Consider the following 27,273-nt stretch of genomic DNA (forward strand, 5'->3'; position numbering starts at 1 on the left):
TGGGAGGATGACGTAAGAAACTTGGTTGGTGATTGTGAACAAGGTTAGCCAGAAATAGAACCATTTGGAATAATTTAGAGGAGGCTTATGTCGATTGACACGCAAAATGTAAAATATAATAAAATAAAAACATTATGTGTGAATAATAACCATTAAATAGGTACTGTAAATATTTTTGATGTAGGAATTTAATTATTTAGATTTAAGAAAAAATTGTACAATATCTTAAAATTGCAATAAATGCTCTTTTCATTTTATCTTATTTTATTTATGTTTTTTTGAGGATTTCCTTTCCCCCTACAAGTCTTGCCACTAAACCGTAGAGCTATCGACGACATCTCAAAGACAAGGCTGAATTAGCATTTGACTTGGACAACAGTGATAATAATCTGAATAATAAGTATACACCAAGCGTAACACACCTATATTGTACTTCATTTTCGTACATTTGCATAAATTAGTAACGGTTATTAGTAACGCTACTCAAACAAACCGACGTAAGTACGTTACGTGGTGTATGTAATGCCAAGCTATCTATTTTATTGTACGTTATTATCAGTAATCAGTAAATTATTTATAAGTCTGTTACCCATACTGACATTACTTGTTACTAGATTTTACATACTAGATTTTCTGTGCGTAAAACTACGTAATGCAAATCTGCAATATGTTACGCATAAATTCAAAACAAGCTATCAATTCATCATTCATTCATCATTTCTAATTCGAACCGCTAAGATTAGGAACACCCTTTCAGCATCAGTTCTCCCCTCCAATTATAATATGGGTACCTTCAAGTCAAAAGTGAATAGGCATCATCACTTGCCACGAGGGGCGATTGTCTAAAACCTGCATCAATCATTATTACAATCTCAATTGTTCTGATTGGCTGAATTTGTGCGATTCTTGTTGCAACAAGGCGTTGTAGCCAATAGTTAGCGAGCGTTAACCAATCAGAGATGATTGCGATCGTACATTGTAGCTGTCATTATCCCGCAATCGCGCAGCAGGTCTGATTGCAGTCAAGCCAGATTGTATAATATAAAGAAAGCCATTTATTCATTTCTAGATACCTGTAGTTTTGCAATTAATTTACCTAGTATCCATGCTAAAAATTAAAAATGCGATAGTGCCTCTGCGATTTCTGTTCAACTAACGTTTAAACGCTAAAGTTTGACGTTGCGCGCAGACTGCAGATGTATGAACTTTTTCAAGTCGACAATTTTACTTTAATTTGGCTCTCTTAACGATACGATCAAGAGGGCTCTTGCCACCATTGACATTTTACATTTAGAAAGAGATAGCTGTTTTGTAGAGCATTGTCTCTGTCATAGAGACCGACAAAACGTCACGTATGGGTGTCAGCGACAACGCTATACAAAGCCGAAAGCTCATTCTAAAGGTAGATGTACAATATTTTCTGCCGCGTACTGTAATGGGTCTTATAATATGGGCAATAATAGTGATATAATCGTTCGTTTGTATCAGCCCTTACAATGACAATCGGCCTTTGTTCTGCCGCCTTTGGTAATAACCAGATCACCCGTTCATAATTATAAATGTAATTTAGCTGTTGTATTCTTGTCATTATTGTTTGTACTATTGTTTTGGATAAACCATGACGGCTTACAGCTTAGTTGCCAAACTGGGAACAACAGTATTCAAGGTTAAACTGTGGTTTAACTGTTCAAGGAGTCTGTTACAGTACGCGGCATAAAGTAATGTACATCGACCTTTAGAAGGAGATAGCAGATTTGTAGAGCGCGTTGAGACCGACAAAACGTCATATAGGTATGAGTGACAGAGACATCACTCTACAAAGCCGAAATGTCATTCTAAAGACCGATGTACATTACTTTCTGCCGCGTATTGAACATGTTTCGCCAGGTAAATCGGAATAACTTCATGTCAAGAAAGTTTCCGTTTTGCGTTAGTTTTATAGAGCTGTATCTTATCTAATGGATACAAGATCGACCTTTTGGGTAAAAATCTCCAATCTCCAAATACAGAGAGAACTGTTAAGCTTACAACTACTATGCTTCTCTTATAGATACATATGGTCATGACGTCGAACCCAAGTTCAACGTCATGACCACGCCAAAACCAGAATTGAAATAAACTGTATTTTTTAAACATAAATTTACAGACCAGCATTTTATCTAAATCTACATATTATATAAAAGGAAAAGGTGACTGACTGACTGATCTGTCAACGCACAGCTCAAACTAGGTACCTACTCGATAAGCGGGCTGAATATTATGAGATAGGCATTCGCTAAGAAATAAATTTTGAAAATTCAACCCCTAAGGGTGTGAAATAGGGGTTTGAAATTAGTGTAGTGCATGCGGACGAACTTGCGAGCATAAGCTAGTTTTATTTTAATTGTAAAACAATATTCATCACACTTGTTTGTAAGATTTGGCAGAAATTAAGTGCAGATTTGAAACCAACCTCTAGTTTCTATGCAATCAGAGTAATGGATATTTTAGATAGTAAAGGATTTGAAATTAAAATCATGAAGAGACTGACCTTATTTTTGGGTATAAAAATGTGCTCTTAGCCGCCGAATGTGCCGAACTTTAAGTCTTTTGTCCAAAATTGGGTCACTATAAGCTCTTAGTTTGTACAAAAACTATTGTAGTACTGTCTACAATGTTACTGCACCAGAAAATCATTAAAAAGTAATAAACACTATGCTACGTGCAACGCTTTCAAACGCTTGACTGTGACCTCTAAAATCAGTACGTGAGTTAAAGCTGTTCGCACACTAGAAGCATGGCTGCATGAACCGCACGAAATGCATTTTTCAGGTCAAGCTGCTTTTTACGTTATCGGCACTTTTTTGTCTGAGTCGGTCAACTCCTGCTGCAAACATTATTAACTGAGTCACCACTAAACAGTGGCCTCAGGAAACATTGGTTGTGCTTTAGCGTAGCCGATAGGCCATAGGACCACTTAGATGGCACGTAGTTTACAGTTTAAACAGGCTGCCAAGCTTCCTTGCCTATCAAAGCTTCGTGAGGCTGCCGTAACCCTTTTGTGTTTATCTTTACTGACAACATATCAATATACAGTTCAAACAACTGGGTCTAGAAATATGAGATTCTGGGACAGGAATATGATATGAGATTTTTGCATGTAAGTTCTCCCTATAATAGACAGGATTTTGAGAAATTCCGACGCGATCTTTGAAAGTCTAAATGCATACGTCAAGTCACGGAATAAAGATAGGTTACTATAAAGTTCGTTACATTGGTCATGTGTCGTTTTTGCAGTGCGTGCAGCTTGTTGTGGCTTCCAATGTGAAAATAAATTCCCATATTGTCCCTGCGTAGAATTGAACCCGGGACCTCCCATTTATAGAACTACAGTGCTTACCACTGCATCAGAGAGATCGTCATAAACTCGACTCGTATTTAGGATATTATAAAACGCTTCACATTATAGTCGCCGCAAAATGTTGTTGCCCGCGGGGCAATAAAACTTATTTTGTTGTGAAGCAAACAACAAAATAAGTTTTAATGCCGCGCAGGCAGCGAGTTTTTGCTATAAGTATAGTCGTAACTAGTTTTTGCGGTGCGTGCAGCTGGTCTCTAATGTGCGACAAAGTGAATGAGCTGTGAGACAGCTGGCGCTCGCTTTCAGATTCGTAATCTTTTGATAGTTAACCAGAAATCGTTACTTGCTCCACAACTTGAAAGAGATTTGAACGGACGACTCGTCATGCTTTTGTGGTGTAATCTTGGCTTTCAACGTCTGTGAAAATGTTCTTGAAATTAATGATTTCGATGTTTCTAGGTATTGCAAATATTTGAGCAATAAGAAAATTGTATGGTAAATATATTATAAACCTAAGAATATTGAGTGTGTGACAGGCAGGGTGATTCGCTAACTCAGTACTCATTTGACATCAGTTGGTTCTACATTGACGCTTCACTGAGTAATATCAAAATGATTTTTCGTAGAAAACCTTCAATGGATTTAAAATAAATGTCATATGAGTTTGGTAGCTATCATCGGATAGCACCGGTGGTTGGACACTGAGTTAGTGAATCAGTAGGCTGGTAGACTAACACTGAAGTTATGATTGCGATAACTTCGATTGTTGTGATTGGCTGAATTAATTGATGATCAAATGTACTTTCCTGTAAAGTTCTATCATATTTATATGAATCGCTTCGTTCGAAGATTGTGATAATAAACATATTGTTGCAGCAACTGTATTTTAGTCAATAGACTCAGTGAATCAGGGGTAATTGCGATAATACGATGTTGCGATCTTCAGAGCTATAAGTTTCCCTGGCGCTCTCCCCAGTGCTCTCCATAAAGTCAAAGTCAAAGTCAAATGATTTATTCAAAATAGGTAATAAATTACTCTTTTTGATGGTCTGATGTTGGATTTCTAAGATATAGTGGTGATAAATATTACGTAAACTTAAAACTAAAGCTACAAACGTAGTTTGGTTCTCATTTGAATATTAATCAATTAGTAATGGTGGTCTACCAATCCGCACATGGCCAGCGTAGTAGACTATGGCCAAAACCCTTCTCACTCTGAGAGGAGACCCGTGCTCTGTAGTGAGCCGGCGATGGGTTGATCATGATGATGATGATGATGAATGATGTTTTCCTTCACCGTTAAAATAAGTGATATTTAATTTCTTAACACGCACATATAACTCCGAAAAGTTAAAGTGCATTCCCGGGATCAAACCCCCGAACTCCCGAATAGAAGGCCGACGTCTTAACCACTAGGCCATTACTGCTCTCCCTAAATTAATTATTATTCTTGCATTAAACTATGGAAATGAAACAAAACTTCATAAATACCTTTGTCGTGCTTTGTATTTGCAGGAATGTCGCAATGCCGGCTCGAACGCGGTTTTTTACACCGCGAATCGTCCCTTTTGAACTTTTTATCGTAGACGGCAACTCCTCGTTTTTATAATCTTTGATACCGGCGAAGTATTCCATTTCCGAGAGGTCATTACACACACTTTTGGTTTCACTTACACTTTTCACTGGCACATCATCAAACTGTTTTTCGTTCAAATGGAAATCGTAAAATTTGTCCGTGTCGAAATAGTGGCTGCTGTAATACAGCTGTTCTTCTTTCATTTTGTCCAATTGCTTTCGATCCTCGTAAGTACTCTCACTGATCAGAGGCGTTTTGTTCAGAGTTCCCGGTAGAGACACCGAACCGCTGCTATAGGATTCTACATTATTCTTCATAGGTTCCACACTGCTCTTCAAACATTCCGCACTATTTTTCTTTACCTCACTATTGAGCTGGGAAACTAAACGGAACGATGTTAGCTGTGCGCTTTCTTTCGATAAAGCATTTTCATTGATACTCGGGCTCACTTCCTCAGTCGGCTCGATCTGCAACTCACTCTCGGTTTCGATCGTGTTTAGTTTCGCTGAGCGATCTCGAATGTCTCGCAGCAGACCTTGAGGTAGAAAGCTACCGTCTTTATTGTTCGCTTTGGCTAACGCTTGCAGCGTCGCCTCGGAAGACTGTTTCTTTTCTTTTTTGCTCGCGTCGTCGCTGTGACTTTCGTCGGCGTGCACGCTTCCATTTAACTCGCTACTATTTAGCGAGTCACACGATATGTTCGAGTCGTTATCTTCGAAATCGACCTCGCTTTGATTCCGTGTCGAGCTAATTACCGTGACGGAGACGGCTTTCTTCGCGGAGCTGGATTTCGACGTCTTCTTTTTTGGGAGAGGCGGCGGCGTGCCATCGAGGTCGCTACACGTCCCTGAATCTAAAGTGTCGCTCGGAGAGCACTGGCCGCTCGACATTACCATACTCGATATTGTGTTCACGTACGAGTTACAGTAAATGTACGGAGGCTTATCCGTTTTAGATAAGTCTTCATTGTCTACAATTTTCGGCCGGCTGTCGGTTTCGTCGACATTTATTCTGACTAAACTGCTTTTCTTGGTCGGTTCTGTCAGTTTGAAAGTATCGAAGTCGACGTCGCTTTTGAGGTGAACGCTTGAGATTTTCGGAGCCTTTGGTTTGTCGGTCTCCGTGTTGATTCTGATCGTCACCACGTGTGGACCGTTTGTCGGGAGTGCGTCTGCGCTAGGCGTGTTCGCGGATCGCTCTGGCTGGGTCGCCGCTACGAATACCGTTGTTGTTGGAGTCTTAGTATTAAGGACAAGAGAGTGCATCGAACTTAGAGAGTCCATGTCTGACCGGCTATCGGCGAATCCATTCACTCGGAGGCTAGCATCATCGCTAGTTATCTGCGTAAAAGTAGTCGATCCAGTCCTCTGCTTCGCCTTGGGCGTGAGAGGGGGGATGTACTCGACATTCGGGCGAGTCGTCACCTCCTCCATCATGTTGCAGGTTAATAAATTGGCATAATTAAATAACGGTTCTTCCGGTTGTTATTCGAGTCAGGTCTATCGGTTTAGATTGTTGTGGATGTATAAGGCATAATGGTTCCGGTGGGCGGTGTCTGGCGAGTAGGTCAATAATCCGCACGCCCGCTCCGTTTCTCTCGTGCGCTATTTATTTACCTGCAAAGAAAATATTTTTTGTTAAAATATACTACCAAGATATTCGTATAAATATACTACCAAGATATACGATAGACACTGACAAACGGCCTTGTCCACAAATTCAAAGTCGCTCATCGATCTATGGAGAGGGCTATGTTAGGAGTTTCCTTGAGGGATACGATCCGAAATGAAGAGATCCGCAGGAGAACCAAGGTCACTGACATAGCCCATACTATTAGCAAGCTAAAGTGGCAGTGGGCAGGTCATGCCTGTCGTAGAGGCGATGGCCGTTGGAGCCGGAAAGTCCTTTAGTGGAGACCGCGTCTAAGCAAGCGTACTTAGTGTAGGACGCCCTCCAGCACGATGGACCGACGATATAAAGAGGCTGGCGGGAAGTGGCTGGCTGGGGAAGGCTGAGGACTGGGTGTGGTGGCGCTCTTAAGGGAAGGCCTATGTCCAACAGTGGACGTCCACAGGCTGATGATGATAAAGATATTCGAGGCATCGCATTTGGACCGTTATTAAAAATTAAATCATTTGGAATTTACTAGCGCATTGAAGCCATAATAAAGAAAGGGCAATGATAGCGAAAATACGAACATACCAACGATTACCAAACGTTACAAGTAATCACTAATAAAATTCTCACGAGAAATGCTGCTAAAACAGCACGTAATATTTCTTTAACCTTACACAGGTGCGTATGTTACGCAACAACAAACTGTGAAGATTCGCCTTAAGCTACCATTAATTACCGATCAGCCGAAATATGCAATAAATCGTAACGATACGCCCAAACTGAATTACAAAATTTGTAGCTGTAGTATCGTTGCGTGCAGAAATTCAATCATATTGATAACTAGCTTATGCTCGCGACTTCGTCCGCGTGGACTACACAAATTTCAAACCCATATTTCACCCCCTTAGTGTTGAATTTCAAAAATCATTTTTTAGCGGATGCCGACGTCATAATAGCTATCTGCATGCCAAATTTCAGCCCGATCCATCCAGTAGTTTAAGCTGTGGGTTGATAGATCAGTCAGTCAGTCACCTTTTCCTTTTATATTTTAGAAGATGCTTTACAAAACAATGTATTGCTATTAGCCATTTGTATTAATTCGTTGACCTATAGGATTAATCAGTCAGTCAGTCAGTCAGTCACATTTGCAATTTATATATTTAGATAATCTGAAATAATTTATTTAAACGCCCTACGACCGTGTTTTCGTGTACCAAATTTAATTTAAATCCGTTCAGTAGTTTTAGTGTGATGCGCGTACATACATACAGACAGGCAGATAAAAATTAAAAAAAATTGTTAGAGGGCTATATCGATAATAATGTTTCCTCCGATAAAAATTTTCAAAATGTATATTTTAATCTACAGTAATCATTCAGTTACAGTTATAAGTATAGAAGATTATTTATTGGAACTTGTGTACATGATGGTACTGCGACGCATTTTTACGGACGTATAGTAATTTTCGACAAATTATGTAATAGATTGCGTTGATTGAAGTTTTTAATACTTGCTATGAAAATACTTCTAATTAATCTTTAAGTAAATTAATTTAAATCAAATTTATTAAAAATATGTAACATTATTAGATTGAGAATGAGTTAAGATTAAGGATCACCCATACTAAAGATGCGAAAGTATGTTTGTCTGTTGGTTTGTTGTTTTATTGGCTTGTAAGTCAATCGTGTCGCAACGGAGCAACGGATCGACGTAATTTTTCTATGGGAAAAATCAAAGAGTTCCCACGGGGTTTTTAACAAACTATATTCACTGAGTCGATAATATTAAGGATTTCAAATTATTTGTGAAGCCATTTTGGTTTTTATTGGGTATAATAGTGTTGGCAACGGCCAAAAGTTCAAACAACTTCATCAATATTTGCAACATGTTTATTTCTTTATCATTCTATTGTACAATCTGACTTCACTTATCACCAAAATAATATTAATATCAATTATCCCTTTCTCAAACGTTCACTCTCCAATCTATATTCCGCCATATTCCTTTTCTTTTAAAATGCGAACCCCGAATCGAACTTACCTACAATACGATATTTTGACATTATAGTTTTTTCATATTATTTTCACAATTGTTTGTGATCTATTTCAAAGAGGTTTTACTGATGACATTAATATTATATTATTTACTAACATAAGTTATACAGACACATTCAGCTCTTAATTAATATTATTACACTTAGAATTACATCATATTAGAGATTAATCTCAATAATACGCACACAACCCTAACAATAGAGTTAATTTTCCCGCACCTATAGGTATGTTAGTTTTGTTAACACATTGGATAGGGTCATGTTGACAATTGCACTTTCACTGGCCGTTAGAGGTCGAAGCGACTTGGTTGCAACACTGAAGAGCCCAATGCGATTTCTAAGTAAGTGTCTTATGTCAAGTGTCAAACTAGCTACTCATAAATCATCTGAATTGTGAGAGAATCGTTAGTTTTAGAAAATTATTGTAGTACGATACTGAAAGCTAAAGGGAAAATTTTCTGCTGGCTTTACTTTATTGCAGTGCACAGTGGGTCAAAATTCATTTTAAAGCATGTAAGAAACGTATGGACAAAAAGGAACGTATTTTCACGGACTCAGATCGGATGAGTGCGTCACCACCGTAAGAAGTCTAGATATGAGGTCTAGACGGAATTTATGTTCTCTTGACGTCATACATGAAAACAAATGAACTGAGCTTATTATATGCATATTGTGCATGTATAACAAGACCGGAATTCGTGCGATAGAAGAATAACGACTGACACTGATGTTCAGTCATCATCATCATCATGATCAACCCATCGCCGGCTCACTACAGAGCACGGGTCTCCTTTCAGAGTGAGAAAGGTCTTGGCCATAGTCTACCACGCTGGCTTAGTGCGGATTGGTAGACTTCACACACCTTTGAGAATATTATGGAGAACTCTTAAGCATGCAGGTTTCCTCACGATGTTTTCCTTCACCGTTAAAGCAAGTGATAATTTTTAATTACTTAAAAACGCACATAACTCCGAAAAGTTAGAGGTGCGTGCCCGGGATCGAACCCCCGACCTCCGATTGGAAGGCGGACGTCCTAACCACTAGGCTACCACAGCACCCACCACACACCCCTCACCACCAGACCACACTGTTGATGTTCAGTAAAATAATAAAAACAATTTCTTAGAGAAATTCACCGCCGCACATGCAAAATGACAATGAATTGTTTCCTTTCCAGTAACTTATAAATTATTGACTATTAACTATTAGTAATTATTAAATTCATTCATTCATTCATTCATTCATTCATTCATTATAGTAACATACATGTACCTACAATATATATGCCCATGACTCAATTGCGAATGCACATTATTCAGTGATTAATTTAACGATCAAACCTCACGACACTCAGTTCTTTAGAGAGAGAGCCCGGGAAGGCCAGACCTTCGTTATTTTATAAAAGCTGGTGTCTCTGCGTATTGTGATCGATCAGCGACTAAGAAGTTTGGATCATGGTGGCTTTGGGAGATATGTTAGATTGGCAACGCATGACGTGATTTTACTATATTATGAAGAAAATATTTAAAAAAAAATCAACTTTATAGGTATTTTGACGTTTAAGAAATTTTATCAAAGGCACAATTTTTATTTATTTATTCAGATACAAGTTAGCTCTTGACTGCAATCTCACCTGGTGGTAAGTGACGATGCAGTCTAAGATGGAAGCGGGCCAACATGGAAGAGGTATGGCAGTTTTTATTAAACCCACATCCCTTTGGTTTCTACACGGCAGTCGGCATCGTACCGGAATTTGGTGGCACGATTTTGCCGGTAGGGTGGTAATTAGCCACGGCCGAAGCCTTCTACCAGACCAGACCAGAAATTTATAAATTATGAAATTCCAAACCCCTACCAGGAATCCCGGGACCTCCCACTAATAAGACAACAGCGCTTACCATTGCGGTAGGGGGTCGTACAAGTATTAAGACTGTTATATATTTTTTCTTTACTGCATCCAGTGGTTATTTATGAATCACTAGATGATGCCCGCGACTTCTTCCGCGTGGAGTTAGGTTTTTAAAAATCATGTGGAAACTTCAATTTTCCAGGATAAAAAGAAGCCTATGTATGCAAGCTATCTCTGTACTAAATTTCGTCAAAATCGGTTGAACGGTTGAGCCGTGAAAAGCTAGCAGACAGACAGACAGACACACTTTTGTAGTTATAATATTAGTGTGGATATGGACGGATGAAAAATAATGCAACAATCATCCTAATCGATCCGTTGCATTAGCAACTAATAGTCTATAATTATCATGCATAGCTAAAGGAATGCTGTTAAGAATTTTAAGGTCAGTTAAAGCTGTTTAAGGTTATTACTGGAGCCGATTCTCTTGTACACAATCTCTAAACTAAACTAAAATGACATGTCTAAATCTATTGCTATCCCTCGCATAATGTTGCTTGTGGAAAAGGATAGCACTAGATTTAGACCTGTTAATTTAGTTTAGTTTAGAGATTGTGTACAAGAGAATCGGCCCCACTGTTTAATTATATTATGTACTAGCTGACACGCTCCGGCTTCGCTCGGGTGGAGTATAGAAAATTGAGGGGGAGGTTGAATTAATTTTTCTCTCCGTAAGAATTCTCTCTCATCCTCGTACTTCAAAGAATATTATAAAAAAAGAATTAGCGAAATCGGTTCAGCGGTTCTCGAGATTTGCGATCAGCAACACATTTGTGAACACAGTGATTCATTTTTATATTATAGAGTTAGTAGAAAAATGTCACTGTAGTTTCTGGGATTCGGTACCCGAAGAGTGCCAATGCTACCCTATTATTACTACGCCTCCCACTGTCCGTTCGTCAGTCCTTCCGTCTGAACTCTGACCGTCCGTCTGTTTGTTTAGCGGCAATAGAAATACACATTCTGTGAAAATTGATATATAGACGGACGGACGGACGGGCAGCTGAGGCTTAGTAATAGGGTCCCGTATGCACCCTTCGTGTACGGAACCTTAAAAACGTGTGTCAGTGTACCAACTCTGATGAATTTCTAATTTTGCGGTAATTTTATGTACACTCAATATGTATTCAGATTTTGATACCTACTAGCTTATGCTCGCGACTACACAAATTTCATAGGCCTAATTTACCCCCTCAGGGGTTGAATTTTCAAAAATCCTTTCTTAGTGGATGTTTACGTCATAATAGCTATCTGCATGCCCAGCCCGATCCGTCCAGTAGTTTGAGCTATGCGTTGATAGATCAGTCAATAAGTCAGTCACCTTTTCATTTTATACATATATCACACTAATATTATAAAGGCGAAAGTTTGTATGTGTGTGTGTGTGTGTATGTTTGTTACTCCTTCACGCAAAAACTACTGGACGGATTTGGCTGAAATTTGGAATGGAGATACATTATACCCTGGATTAGGACATAGGCTACTTTTTATCCCGGAAAATCAAAGAGTTCTCGCGGGATTTTGAAAAACGTAAATCCACGCGGACGAAGTCGCGGGCATCAGCTAGTATTTAAATAAAAATCAATTATTTCGACCATTGAGATCATAATTGTTAGTAATAACACACACCTTAAAAAAATTTAGACTACGGTAGGCACTATTATAATAGTACTGTAATAAACAGTTTATCATCGACTAGCTTATGCTCGCGACTTCGTCCGCGTGGACTACACAAATTTCAAACCCCTATTTTACCCCCTTAGGGGTTGAATTTTCAAACATCCTTTCTTAGCGGATGCCTACATCATAATGACTACCTGCATGCCAAATTTCTGCCCGATCCGTCCAGTAGTTTGAGCTGTGCGTTGATAGATCAGTCAGTCAGTCAATCAGTCAGTCAGTCAGTCAGTCTGTCAGTCACCTTTTCCTTTTATATATTCAGATTCACGATAGTATGTTTGTTGAGAATGTGCAGTTTGATAAGAAATTTTCACTGGATTATCCTTATCTGGGAGAAATGTAGGTCATGTCAGATGAGATAATGTGTGAGATAACCTAAATATTTTGTTTGATTTGTTGCGTTACATTGATAAATCATACTTATATTATAAATGCGAAAGTGTGTCTGCTTGTCTGTCTGCTAGATTTCATGGCCCAACTTTTAACGAAATTTGACAAAATTTGGTACAGAAATAGCCCCCGGGTAGGCTACTACTAGGGAAGGGTAATATTATAGTGGACTTTAGGTTGTGGAAAATTAAAAACCCTTTATAGACAAAAAAACATGATGGTACTTATTAGGCACGGGTAAAATTATAATACGCAATAATACGCATTTCAATATAATAAAATATGTAATACCTGTTAATGTAAAGCCACTAAAGGCACGAATTCCGATTGTAGAGGTCAGATATAATGTTATAATGACCAGAAATAAACACTGATCTAATGCAAAACTAACACGTTTTTTGTTCACATTCAACCAAGCGTCCGTGAAATACGAATTGTTTCATTAGAGCTGATTAATGTTATAACAAAATTGCCATCTGTCATTCTGTCGGTCATGAACTAATAATTATTAGTTCATGACCACAATTAAATTTTTTTTGTGTGAGATAGCGACTTTACGGTTTTCAGATTTTTCGCCGAATGTCAGTTATAAGACCTATCTACCTGCCAAATTTCATGATTCTTGGTCAACGGGCAGTACTCTGTAGGTTTCTTGACAGACTAACAGACAGACAGACAACAAAATGATCCTATAATGGTTTCGTTTTCCTTTTGAGGTACGAAACCCTAAAAATAGAGTAGGTAAAACAAACATTGTAGCATGAAGTGCGATACTAAAACCGTGGCCCTACCGCGGTTGTTTGACAGCTACAATGTCACGATCGCAATCATCTCTGATTGGTTAATGCTCGCTCACTGTTACGGACAAGCTAAACTGCGCGGGAGACGCTCGGTAACCATAGCAACGGACCGACACGAGATCAGCCGAATCTGAGACAGTATCTCGGTAGAGAGAGAAAGTAAGTAATTGTCAGAAAGAGAAGGCATGCCTCGTGTCGGAAAATGCATGGAATGTGCCAAGGGCGAGTCGAAATAAAGCGACAACGTCGCATAATCTATGCATAATTGGTTAGTACAATTTATTGGCTCATTAGAGGAGGTACTTACTAAGGCAAAATATGTAAATATTAAGGCGTGATTTTTACGCATTATTCGTTCTCAAGTTTTCGGTCTCAGTGTAATACAAGTGAAAGTGCTAGAATAGGGCAGTGATAGGGAAAGTACCTCTTCTAAATAGCTAAGTAGCTAGGTAAAGATCAGCTTAGGCTGGTCAGTGGCCTCTCTTCAAAACCGAGGCAAGTGACACCAGCTGCGGTCAGCTGGTAGCCCAGGTCATTGACCCTAAATGGTCAGCTGGTAGCCCAGGTCATTGACCTTACATGGTCAGCTGGTAGCCAGGTCATCAAACCCCAGCTGTGATCAGGTGAACTACTGCGAAGGGTGAGTGAACCGAGTCAGCCGGTACCTGTTCTTGTTGTAGCATAGCAAGCAACAGCTGACATCTACAGCATCTTTCCTCACCGTAATAGCCCTCCAATAGCAACCATCTCACAGCTGAGCCGTGATCCTTACCACCCACGGTCAGCTACAGTGCAGCAGCGTGCAGGTGCACGGCGCATGCCCATGCAACCACAAGCAGCCAACCAACCATCTGGCCTAAGGGTCATCGTGGAAGGTCCTCGGCCACAGCGGGCGGAACACGGTGGACAGCAGCAACGACGTCGAGAGTTGAACCTGCCACTTATCTTAAGGATAACAGTGGTGAGGGGTTCGCAACAGCGACGGGTGGAGTGCTTCAGGTATCCGCTACGACCAAAAGGTTTTTAAAAAAAACCATATAGCCCCCCAAGTGTTAATAAGTTCAGTGTCTCTTAGTGAGTTACAAGTAAATTTTTCCGACGGCCATTTTAAATGAACTTTTCCGGCGGCCATTTTGAATTGAACTTTTCCGTCGGCCATTTTGAAGTCATGTAGTGAGAAGTACTACATATCTATATAACTTTAATGTGATGGCTTATGTATTAACCATTATGTATTAACCATTATGTGTTAACCTTTATGTACTAACCTTTATTTGCATTTGTTCTAGCTAATGTTTAGTATTGTGTAACTAATGCTTACGTACTAATCTTTATGTGCTAACCCTTATGTACTAACCATTATGTGTATTGGTTTTTAGTTGATAAACTAATCATACTTTATTCCACAGGCAGTGTGTTTATAAAGGTGTAGCGACAGTCGAGTTAATTAAATTAAAAGTGAAACGTTGTAAAGAAGGCTGCGGCACAGGCCTTGTGTTAGCAGTATAGGCTCTAAGATTCCGTATTCAGACCGGCTGATGCGGTGGAACAGTGTTCTATGTTTTTTTATGTATCGACTGTCGGTCAACATTTATATCAAGCCTGTTACCATTTCGAGTGAATAATAAGCGTCGGTTCCCAACCTTTTTCGTTCAGTCGTCGTTTAAACTGAGTGTTAACATTCGAGTGAACGATAATCGTGTCGTACATAACCGATGTTTACTATTTAGTCTTTGTTAAACCAGGTAGGTTTTTTATATGACTTAATAACTTACGACTATTAGGTCTAAAGTTTAATTGTACGATCGTGTCCTATGAGATCCAACTACTTTAGGTTGTATTAATGTCCGTATTCATAATCTGAAAGCTTACAACTATTCAGTTATGAAAATTATACGAACTTGCTTATATGATAACTTAATAGTAAGTGATCATTTCTAACGTATGTGTGTTGTATATAATTATTAAGATAACTCGTGTACCTATACTTTGTTTATAATTTTAAAACTGTATTACCCTGCCATTTAGTAATACTATTGTGTTTTTGTGTAATTTATTCATAATGTTGTCATTTATAAATTGATATAATAAGTTGTGTCACTTATTTATATAATATAATTGTGTCTTATGTTCATTTGTCTAACGGACAGTGTTTTGTCAGTTGTCATACGTGTGACTGATTTTTATTTTTTTTTATAATAAATACGTATTGTGTTCTTAAGAATGATGTTTGATTCGAGATTAGTCTCGTGTGTAAACCCGTGAAAACTACTATCCTTTTAAAACCTTAAGTAGCGATTACTCCTGTAGTTCAGTCTGAACTGGCAGTGCGTAAAGCTCAAATTGAGTTGAGCACCTCTAGATTTTTTTACTAGTTCCTATCTAACCATACGGAACATCATATGGTCCTTCGAACCGGATCTCTGGACACAAAAAGGATAGTTTTGTTTCACGTGTTTATTTTCAGGATAGAATGGTCGTCACGCGCGGTCAAGCCGGAGAAGAGAAGGGGGGAAGGGGGAGAACGAAATGGATGAGATGCGTACTGAGGACGCACCAACCATTTCTGGAACTATGGAGCAAAGAACGAGGCCAGAAGATGAGCCGTCCACTGAGGGTGGACAGACTACGGCACCTACAGGACTGGGTAAGCAAAGATTAGATTTACCTTCCGTTAGCAGGTTGCCAGCTCCAGAACAGACCGCCGTGATGAAGAAACCATGTCAGCGAGCTACGAAGGAAGGGGTACGTATTACTGAGACCGAAAACTTGGAACCACTTCGGGAAGGGATAAGGCAACCCCCCCTTTCAACGCCGCCGGCATCACTGCAGTCTGAGGCAACTGCAATGAGTAAACAGGAAGCCGATTGGGCTTTTGAAGAAGGACGATTGGAGATTGAAAAAAGGTACGAAATAGAATTATTACGTAAACGACTGGCTCGTCGTGTATCTACATTCAATGGAGAAGACGCTGCTGGGGACGGGCCCAACACGGAGGCGGCGCCGACAGCACCGGTGCTAAGGCGCGTACAAGAATGGCTAAATCAAACAGAGCAGCGTCAAGGAGCACCGCCTGAAGTGGGAGCAGTGGCATCGCCTGCCAACGTTGAGGTTTCTCGGCGACACGAGACGCGTACAGCAGTGCACCTGCCGGTTAGGACAAAACCGGACAGGAAAGTGGAGTGGGATCAGCCAAGGATCCTGCCCACGTGTTCCCCACACCCGGCACCGGCCGAGGAGCAGCCGAAGACCGATATTGATCGGTTAGCTGCTTCAATAAACAAGGTAGCGAACAGAAGGCCGCTACTCCGTGAGTTGACGGAATTACCCAAGTTCTCTGGTGAAGCAAACGAATGGAATGGCTTCAAAATCGCGATGATGCATAGCACCGAACACTTCAAGTTCTCAGCAATAGAAAACGTTACGAGATTAAGAAACAGCTTACAAGGTAAGGCTCGGGATGCTGTATCAAGTTTGTTGAATTCTAGAGATCCAGATCCTGAGCGCATTATGAGGTCGTTAGATTCGACTTTTGGCAGACCCGACGCGATCGCCAGACAGGCAGTGGTAAAAATTCGCAAACTTAAAGCACCAACAACAGCCATGGAGTTGGAGGACTTCTCCATTGCGCTGACGAACATAATAGCTGCACTCCGGGAGGCGGATATTCGGCGGGAACATCTGTTTAACCCCCAACTGGTAGTGGAGGTTCTCAACAAGCTAGACGAGATTACCAGAAGCAGGTTTGCACCATATGCGCATGAGTACGGCGGTATAGGTGAACCAGAGATCTTAGTGCTGACCAGGTTCATTGAATTGGACGCCGAACAAAGAATGAAGCATTTAGCTTATAACTTCAACACGAATAGTCACTCATCGGAGACGTTTAGTAGGGGAGCGAGGTATACATCGCGAGGAAGAGGCGCATCCGCGACAAAGAGGGTATACTTCGCTGCCAAGGCCACGGCTAAGCAGCATCCCGCTAAGCCGTCGTGTGTCGCATGTGGAGGGGAGCACCACTTACCGACTTGTCCCCGACTTATAACTAAGGACATAGGTGATCGATGGAAGTTTGCAAGGGAAGCGCAGGTATGCTTTCAGTGCCTACGAGCTAACCACCGTCGCGAGGGATGCAAGGCCAGTAGGTGTGGGGTTAATGGGTGTCAACAACCCCATCACCACCTTCTGCACAAAAATACAAGGGCCGTCGGGGGAGCCGCCACAGCTTCAGTGATGAACACAATGGCAAGTCAAAGCACGGTGCTACTGAAGATATGCCCCGTCACCATTAGAGGTCCCAAGGGAACGTTGGATACGTATGCTCTATTGGATGAGGGATCAACCATAACCTTGGTAGACGGGAAAGTGGCGGCCGTCGTAGGTGCAGAAGGGCCGACGAGAAAGCTCAAACTCCATGGGATCAATGCGGTAAGTGATGAAATCAGCAGCCAAACAGTGGGACTATTGATAAAATCAAGATCTGGGTCGCAGTTTGATGAGATAACCGCACGGACGGTCCCAAAGCTTGAACTGCAGAGCCAGGCAGTTCCAGCGTGTGTTCTGGGATATCCGCATCTGAAAGGCTTAAAGGTAAGCGATGTGTGTTATTACGGGGCCGTTCCAAGGATCTTGATTGGTGCCGATAACGGGCACTTAATTGTCACAAGGACATTACGTGAAGGAAGTAGAGAGGCACCTAAAGCTTGCCTCACGAGCCTCGGGTGGGTAATTATGGGACCCAACCCGGGTGCAAAGGATGAACCGAGAGAGGCGGTTCATCATCTTCATCACCGTAGTCAGAACAGCGAGGATGAAGCGCTTCATGGCTTAGTGAAAAGCCACTTCGACTTAGATGCGTTGGGAGTGAGCTTGGCCAAGAAGGAAAAGCCGGAAAACGAACGGGCCGTCGAGTTGTTTAAGGTTACAGCCCGACGAAATGGACCAAGATTCGAAGTTGGACTAACGTGGCGATCAAACAAGGTAAGGATGCCACCCAGCTTTTTCAATGCCTTTAAGCGCTTGAAAGGCATTGAAAAGAAAATGGACCGCGATGCAGCGTTCGGAGAAGGCTACATGGAACAAGTGGGAAACCTGCTGCAGAAGGGATATGCGACGGAATGTAGCGGCACCGAAGAAGAAGAGTGTAACGCCTGGTTTCTACCTCACTTTGGAGTTAGAAACCCTAACAAACCAGGAAAACTCAGGTTAGTGTTTGACGCCGCCGCATGCAGCCAGGGAGTAAGCTTGAATGACATGTTACTGGAAGGACCGGACCTCCTACAGTCCCTGCCAGGAATATTGTACAGATTCCGGGAAGAGCCTGTAGCAGTAACGGCAGACATTCAAGAGATGTTCTTACAGATCAAGGTGAGGTCTGAAGATCAGCCATCTCAGATGTTTTTATGGAGGGGTAACAATAGAAGTGAGCCGCCGAAAAGGTATAAGATGACATCTTTAATATTCGGGGCTACATGTTCCCCATTTTTAGCACACAGTGTCCGCAACCTGAACGCTGAGGAGTTCAGAGAGACACATCCTGCAGCATTCGCCGCCATAACTACAAGTCATTACATGGACGACTTCGTAGATAGCTTCCCGAGTAAGGAGGAAGCCATAAAAGCGGTGCAGGAGGTGGACTACGTGCACCAACAAGCCAGCTTCATTCTGCGAGATTGGAGCTCCAATGAACAAGGTATATTAAATAGCTTTCCGGTTGAGTTGCGATCGCGAGCGCATACTCAACTAATGATAGGAAAAGAAAGCGAGGAGCGAACGTTAGGGCTTGTCTGGGATGCCCAGCAGGATGAACTGGGTTTTAACACAAGGATGCCAAGAGTGCCGAAGGAGGTTAAGGAAACAGTAAGAGCTCCTTCGAAACGGGAAACGCTAAGCGCGGTCATGTCAATCTACGACCCGCTCGGGTTCTTGAGTCCGTATACTATAGTAGCAAAGATTATGCTACAGTCACTCTGGCGTCTGGACATCGGATGGGACGAGCCTATCCCAAAGGAACAAGCAGGTGAGTTCGTCACATGGATGCAAGGTCTACACAACATTGAACAGCTGCGGTTGCCACGATGCTACGATAAGCACAAGGAGGGCCAGAAGCGACATCTTCACATATTCTGCGATGCCAGCGAGCTGGCATATGCAGCCGTGGCATATTGGCAGATAGAAGGACCAGAGGACGCCGTGATCGTACGGCTGGCATCGGCAAAAGCCAAGGTAGCACCACTAAGAGGTATGAGTATTCCCCGGATGGAATTACAAGCAGCTGTTATCGGTGCACGACTTGCAGAGGCAGTGAAAAGTGGACATCGCTGGGAGGCAGCCAGTACCACATTCTGGTCGGATTCCAGAACAGTCCTCATATGGGTGAGAACCAATGCTAAACGTTATACACCATTTGTAGCACATCGGCTAGGAGAGATAGCCGAACTGACTAAACCAGAACAATGGCGTTGGGTGCCAACGAAAAGCAACCCAGCGGACGACGCGACGCGTTCAGAGTACGCAGCGGGGCCCAGATCGGAATGGCTGGAGGGACCGCAGTTTCTACAGCAGCCATCATCCGAGTGGCCGAAAGAACCAACCCCTGAGCAGAGGGAGCCCGAGGAGGAAGTCCTCGTGTATCATGTAAGCCAGTCAAGACCGCTACATTGGGACGCTATGCCGGATATTAACCGGATTAGCAAATGGAACGTGCTGATAGGAGCTACGGCACGAGTAATCTACATTGCAGCAAAATGGAGAAAGATGAGCAAACAACTAGAGGTACGTGATCTTCAAATGGCGGAAAAGCTATGGCTGGAAAGAGCCCAAGTAGACAGCTTCGCCTCTGAGATACAGCTGCTGAAACGGGGGGAGAAGATACCCCGTTCCAGCCGCCTATATAAACTGGACCCAGAGTATGGGTCAGATCGACTGCTAAGGTTGCGCGGGCGGATTAACGCCGCACCGGTAACACAAGATCAAAAGCAGCCGATCATTTTAGACGGACGGCATCAGCTCACACGAATGCTGATCCAAAAGGAACACGAGGCTGCAGGCCACGCAGGCAATGAAAGAGTCGTGAACGATCTAAGGCAACGTTATTGGATCTTACAGCTACGACCTTCCGTACGAGCAGTCGCCCACAGTTGTCAACAATGCAGAGTAAGAAAAGCCGCTCCTCAAGTACCAACGTTTGGTGACCTGCCAGCAGCAAGATTGGCGCCGTTTAGCCGACCATTTCAGAACGTAGGGGTAGACTACTTCGGGCCAATGAGCATCACGATCGGCAGGCGCCACGAAAAAAGGTGGTGCGCTCTTTTCACATGTCTAACAACTCGAGCAGTACATCTGGAGTTGGTGTACAGCCTGTCCACGGATTCTGCAATCCAGGCCCTACGCCGCATGGGAGGGAGGCGAGGTTGGCCTTCCATTATATTTTCAGATAACGCGACGAACTTTAAAGGGGCTGACGTCGAGTTGAGAGCCGCTGTCGAGGAGTGGGCAGAGCCACTCAGGGAGTTCTGCCTAGGTAAGATGATATCATGGAAATTTATAACACCAGGTACCCCAAACCAAGGAGGAGCATGGGAGAGACTGGTGCGCTCGGTGAAAACAGCCCTAAGTGCCACCTTGAACGAGAAGTCTCCAAAGGAGGAGACACTGCAGACTCTGCTGGTGGAAGCCGAGTATTCAGTGAATGCTCGTCCCCTAACACATGTGTCGGTAAGTCATAAAGACCCAGAGGCATTGACTCCGAACCATTTCCTCATTGGATCGTCATCAGGGTTACCCGTAGTGGGCCCATGTCAGCAAGCAGACAAGAGGACTTGGCGAGCAGCTCAGGCGCTAGCAGACGAGTTCTGGAGGCGTTGGATACGTGAGTATTTACCAACGTTAGTCCCGCGCGGCAGTGCCGCTCAAAGCTTACGACAACTCCAGCAAGGAGACCTCGTCGTCGTTGTAGACGACAAGTTGCCGCGCAACGTGTGGCCTAGAGGGATAATAGAGCAGGTGTACCCCGGGCCCGACGGCGAAGTCCGATGTGCAGACATAAGAACATCAGGAGGTGTGTTTCGTAGGCCAACACGTAAGTTAGCTGTCCTCCCAATTATAGAAGGGGCTGCGGCTCCCACGTAGGGAGGGAGCCTGCGCCGGGGGGAGGATGTTACGGACAAGCTAAACTGCGCGGGAGACGCTCGGTAACCATAGCAACGGACCGACACGAGATCAGCCGAATCTGAGACAGTATCTCGGTAGAGAGAGAAAGTAAGTAATTGTCAGAAAGAGAAGGCATGCCTCGTGTCGGAAAATGCATGGAATGTGCCAAGGGCGAGTCGAAATAAAGCGACAACGTCGCATAATCTATGCATAATTGGTTAGTACAATTTATTGGCTCATTAGAGGAGGTACTTACTAAGGCAAAATATGTAAATATTAAGGCGTGATTTTTACGCATTATTCGTTCTCAAGTTTTCGGTCTCAGTGTAATACAAGTGAAAGTGCTAGAATAGGGCAGTGATAGGGAAAGTACCTCTTCTAAATAGCTAAGTAGCTAGGTAAAGATCAGCTTAGGCTGGTCAGTGGCCTCTCTTCAAAACCGAGGCAAGTGACACCAGCTGCGGTCAGCTGGTAGCCCAGGTCATTGACCCTAAATGGTCAGCTGGTAGCCCAGGTCATTGACCTTACATGGTCAGCTGGTAGCCAGGTCATCAAACCCCAGCTGTGATCAGCTGAACTACTGCGAAGGGTGAGTGAACCGAGTCAGCCGGTACCTGTTCTTGTTGTAGCATAGCAAGCAACAGCTGACATCTACAGCATCTTTCCTCACCGTAATAGCCCTCCAATAGCAACCATCTCACAGCTGAGCCGTGATCCTTACCACCCACGGTCAGCTACAGTGCAGCAGCGTGCAGGTGCACGGCGCATGCCCATGCAACCACAAGCAGCCAACCAACCATCTGGCCTAAGGGTCATCGTGGAAGGTCCTCGGCCACAGCGGGCGGAACACGGTGGACAGCAGCAACGACGTCGAGAGTTGAACCTGCCACTTATCTTAAGGATAACAGTGGTGAGGGGTTCGCAACAGCGACGGGTGGAGTGCTTCAGGTATCCGCTACGACCAAAAGGTTTTTAAAAAAAACCATATAGCCCCCCAAGTGTTAATAAGTTCAGTGTCTCTTAGTGAGTTACAAGTAAATTTTTCCGACGGCCATTTTAAATGAACTTTTCCGGCGGCCATTTTGAATTGAACTTTTCCGTCGGCCATTTTGAAGTCATGTAGTGAGAAGTACTACATATCTATATAACTTTAATGTGATGGCTTATGTATTAACCATTATGTATTAACCATTATGTGTTAACCTTTATGTACTAACCTTTATTTGCATTTGTTCTAGCTAATGTTTAGTATTGTGTAACTAATGCTTACGTACTAATCTTTATGTGCTAACCCTTATGTACTAACCATTATGTGTATTGGTTTTTAGTTGATAAACTAATCATACTTTATTCCACAGGCAGTGTGTTTATAAAGGTGTAGCGACAGTCGAGTTAATTAAATTAAAAGTGAAACGTTGTAAGAAGGCTGCGGCACAGGCCTTGTGTTAGCAGTATAGGCTCTAAGATTCCGTATTCAGACCGGCTGATGCGGTGGAACAGTGTTCTATGTTTTTTTATGTATCGACTGTCGGTCAACATTTATATCAAGCCTGTTACCATTTCGAGTGAATAATAAGCGTCGGTTCCCAACCTTTTTCGTTCAGTCGTCGTTTAAACTGAGTGTTAACATTCGAGTGAACGATAATCGTGTCGTACATAACCGATGTTTACTATTTAGTCTTTGTTAAACCAGGTAGGTTTTTTATATGACTTAATAACTTACGACTATTAGGTCTAAAGTTTAATTGTACGATCGTGTCCTATGAGATCCAACTACTTTAGGTTGTATTAATGTCCGTATTCATAATCTGAAAGCTTACAACTATTCAGTTATGAAAATTATACGAACTTGCTTATATGATAACTTAATAGTAAGTGATCATTTCTAACGTATGTGTGTTGTATATAATTATTAAGATAACTCGTGTACCTATACTTTGTTTATAATTTTAAAACTGTATTACCCTGCCATTTAGTAATACTATTGTGTTTTTGTGTAATTTATTCATAATGTTGTCATTTATAAATTGATATAATAAGTTGTGTCACTTATTTATATAATATAATTGTGTCTTATGTTCATTTGTCTAACGGACAGTGTTTTGTCAGTTGTCATACGTGTGACTGATTTTTATTTTTTTTTATAATAAATACGTATTGTGTTCTTAAGAATGATGTTTGATTCGAGATTAGTCTCGTGTGTAAACCCGTGAAAACTACTATCCTTTTAAAACCTTAAGTAGCGATTACTCCTGTAGTTCAGTCTGAACTGGCAGTGCGTAAAGCTCAAATTGAGTTGAGCACCTCTAGATTTTTTTACTAGTTCCTATCTAACCATACGGAACACTCACTATTGGCCACAATGCATTGTTGCAACAAGAATCGCACAAATTCAGCCAATCAGAACAATTGAGATTGTAATAATGATTGATGCAGGTTTTAAACAATCGCCCTACAGGTGTCCAATTACAGTGGTCGCATGTAGTCCAAGATCACAAGCCATATGATTATTATGATGAGATGATAATCAGCGTGGCCTTTCCAATTGTGCACCAACCCGACATTTTGGTGCGTCAAAAGTCATGGAGTCAAGGCCAAAGATGCGCTAACGCATAATTATGTATCTACAGACGACTTGATCTAGTGCCTATAAATACAGTATGATTTATTTTTTTACAGGTAACGTACTACTGTATGCGACAGGTCGAGATGGCAATCGCGGTATGAGGCGGGCGAGACCCCGCACACCCGCACGTCACCCGCGCTATCCCGCACCGGGTTAGCGCGGGAGCTGTGGGGGTGTGCGGGACGTCTCCACCCCGACTACCATGTCGACCTGTCGCGAACTTATACAATCTTCTTATTAATGTTATTGTTAAGGTTAGGAAGTCCGCTGCCTAATCGGAAGTCGGGGGTTCGATCCCGGGCACGCACTTCTTACTATTCGGAGTTATATGTGCTTTTTAAGTAATTAAATATCACTTGCTTTAACGTTGAACTAAAACATCGTAAGGAAACCTGCTTGCCTGAGAGTTCTCCATAATGTTCTCAAAGGTGTGTGAAGTCTGCCAAACCGCACTTGGCCAGCGTAGTAGACGAAGTTACCTGCATTGGCTAGTCAAAAATGTAATAAATGGATTATTTGTTCTACCCGTACGAAGTCAGGGTAGGTCATCATCATCACGATCAACCCATCACCGGCTCACTACAGAGCACGGGTCTCCTCTCAGAGTGAGAAGGGTTTTGGCCATAGTCTACCACGCTGACCATATGCGGATTGGTAGACTTCACACACCTTTGAGAACAATATGGAGAACTCTCAGGCATGCAGGTTTCCTCACGATGTTTTCCTTCACCGTTAAAGCAAGTGATATTTAATTAATAAAAACGCACATAACTTTGAAAAGTTAGAGGTGCGTGCCCGGGATCGAACCCCCGAGCTCCGATTAGAAGGTGGACGTCCTAACCACTAGGCTTCATCATGGTAGGTGCTTGTTTTAAAATACCTATTACTTGACAACTTTACTAATATGTGCATCGACCTTAACATATTATCGCTTCGGACGGATAGACAGACCGGCTGCCTGTACTAGTTTCTATATATAGGGTGTTTACAAGTTTCTATTATAGCTGCTTTTATTTATATGGAGTAGAGAAACAAAGTCGTATGAATGGACCTAGATGAAAAGTCGTTTGCTCGATTTAGAAAATATATAAATATAAATACGGAACCCAAAAAATAGGTTGAATTCAATTTTTAGGGTTCCGTACCTCAAGATGAAAAAAGGAATAACTTATATATAATACTTAAATAGGATCATTTCGTTGTCTGTCTGTCCGTCTGTCCGTCGTGTCTGTCAAGAAATATTTCCCGTTGACTTAGGATCGCGTCCACGCGGACGAAGTCGCGGGCATAAGTTATTATTAAAGTAGTTTAGGTATAGGTACTTAACATTACACTAATTATATTATATAATTATTAAATATTATGTATTATTTATATAACCATTCCTAATTTCGTACTTTCCAAGTCTTTAAAGCAGGGAGCCGCTGGATTCAGGCGGCGCAAGACTGTGGCGTGTGGAAGTCCCTACAAGAGACCTATGTCCAGCAGTGGACGTTTATTGATTGATGATGATGATGATGATAAGTCTTTCAAGAAGGTCATTGATTACGAATCTCAGAAGCACGTCAAGGACATACCTACTTATCCTTTGACACGCGATGTGTATAAATGGCATTATTATATCATTTAGAATAAAGGCCAGTTCACACGGATGACATTCCGTGTCTTCTAAGTTAGTGCAGAATTTTACATAATCTGATCATTAAATTTTTTATGATGAGTTATAAAATATCGTAGCAGCTAATTTGAATAGATTTAAATAAGTTTAGTGCATGCTATTGTGAAAATAGACTTATTTAAATAACATTAGGTACAGTTTATTTTTCACCACTGGATTTAAATATCCTTCTAATATTTACAGTAGGTGTACCTACTAATATTAGGTTAGTTTTTAGGAAACTCTGCCTTTCTGCAACACAGGTTTTTTCCTAGTGCAGAGGGTAGGAAACTCGTTCTCTTACCTATAATTTTAGTATAATATTAGATATAATATATTAAGTCCTTAGTTTAAAAAAAACTTGTAACTGCCTTCTGCAATACAGGGTTTTCCTAGTGCAGAGGGTAGGAAACTTGTTTCTTGTGTCTAAATTCTAAATTCTAAATTCAAAATTCAAAATAAATTATTCTTATTCTTATTCTTCTTATTCTTATTACTTTCTGTCGGGTACTGTACACATTTATTCAAGCTATTTACCAGTCACTGTACCAGATATACCTAAGATCGCAGTCAATAGGTAAGTAACTTATCTTGGAAAACAAAAATACGCATTAAAGAAAATAACTTATTGTATAGCTTAGTCATATATAAACAATCTGTTCGAAAGAATTATTATTCTTAACTATCTATCTACTCAGTATATTTTTTGATGTGTTTTTCCACTGTACGTGAGATCTAACGTAGACGACTAAACTAATGTTCTGAGACCGATTTTTATCAAAAAATTTAAAATTTTAGACGGTGAGAAGCGTTGTCCAAAACGCCGACCTAACGCATAATTTCGTCTACGTTGGCTTTTCAATAAGTTCTATTGCTGTCTAAGGAAGCAATAATGAAATCTAGATAATATGTCATTTTAGTTTAGTTTAGAAATTGTGTACAAAAGAATTAGCCACATGAAATGCCCTTTGAAATTATATTTTTGCTGTTTCACGAACTATCGGCCGTCTGCGGTAGACGTAAAGATGTATCAAATTATTATAAAGGCGATTATGAAACATTAATAGGCTAATGTATTTCTTCTGATGACTTCTCGCATTGGTTATGTAACAATATAGTAAATGATAGTTATGGATGATAGTTTATTCACCTCTACAGGTGAGAGAAAGATTATGATCGTCTACGACACAGATAATTCAACCTCAAGAGTACGCATAAACACAAGGTTTTGCATGAAAACAAAATCGTAAAATGTTGGCGGGGGACAGGGGAGAATGCTTTGTTGTGATTGGTGGACTCAAAAGTCACGTAATCAAGACAATGTGCGGAATGAGGGTACCGAACGGGCGTGGGCCGACTGTTATGCTAAGCAACCGCCTAAGGGCGGTTTAAGACTAGCGTATTTTTCTGCGCGTATACGGTCGTTTCAGCATACGCGCTTACACGCGCGCTACATTACGCGCTTACACGCGCG

The 27,273-nt window shown here is 41.6% G+C and overlaps 2 protein-coding genes across 2 annotated transcripts in view; one reads left to right on the plus strand and one right to left on the minus strand.

Annotated features, from left to right (window-relative positions):
- The window catches only part of LOC117992833 (glutaredoxin domain-containing cysteine-rich protein CG31559-like), a 110,494-nt gene that overhangs the window by 59,106 nt on the left and 24,115 nt on the right, over positions 1 to 27,273 (minus strand). The window contains exon 2 of the mRNA XM_034980543.2: positions 4,832 to 6,532. Coding sequence (XP_034836434.1) covers positions 4,832 to 6,352 — 1,521 coding nt within the window. The 5' untranslated portion in view covers positions 6,353 to 6,532. The remainder of the gene's footprint in view (positions 1 to 4,831; positions 6,533 to 27,273) is intronic.
- On the plus strand, positions 17,854 to 22,868 carry LOC117992700 (uncharacterized). The gene is made up of 2 exons (XM_034980409.2): positions 17,854 to 21,996; positions 22,031 to 22,868. The coding sequence occupies exon 1, from the start codon at positions 18,097 to 18,099 to the stop codon at positions 21,493 to 21,495; it is 3,399 nt and encodes a 1,132-aa protein (XP_034836300.2). The 5' UTR covers positions 17,854 to 18,096; the 3' UTR covers positions 21,496 to 21,996; positions 22,031 to 22,868.

This window comes from Maniola hyperantus, chromosome 22, assembly GCF_902806685.2.
Source record: "Maniola hyperantus chromosome 22, iAphHyp1.2, whole genome shotgun sequence".
NCBI classification, from domain to species: domain Eukaryota; kingdom Metazoa; phylum Arthropoda; class Insecta; order Lepidoptera; family Nymphalidae; genus Maniola; species Maniola hyperantus.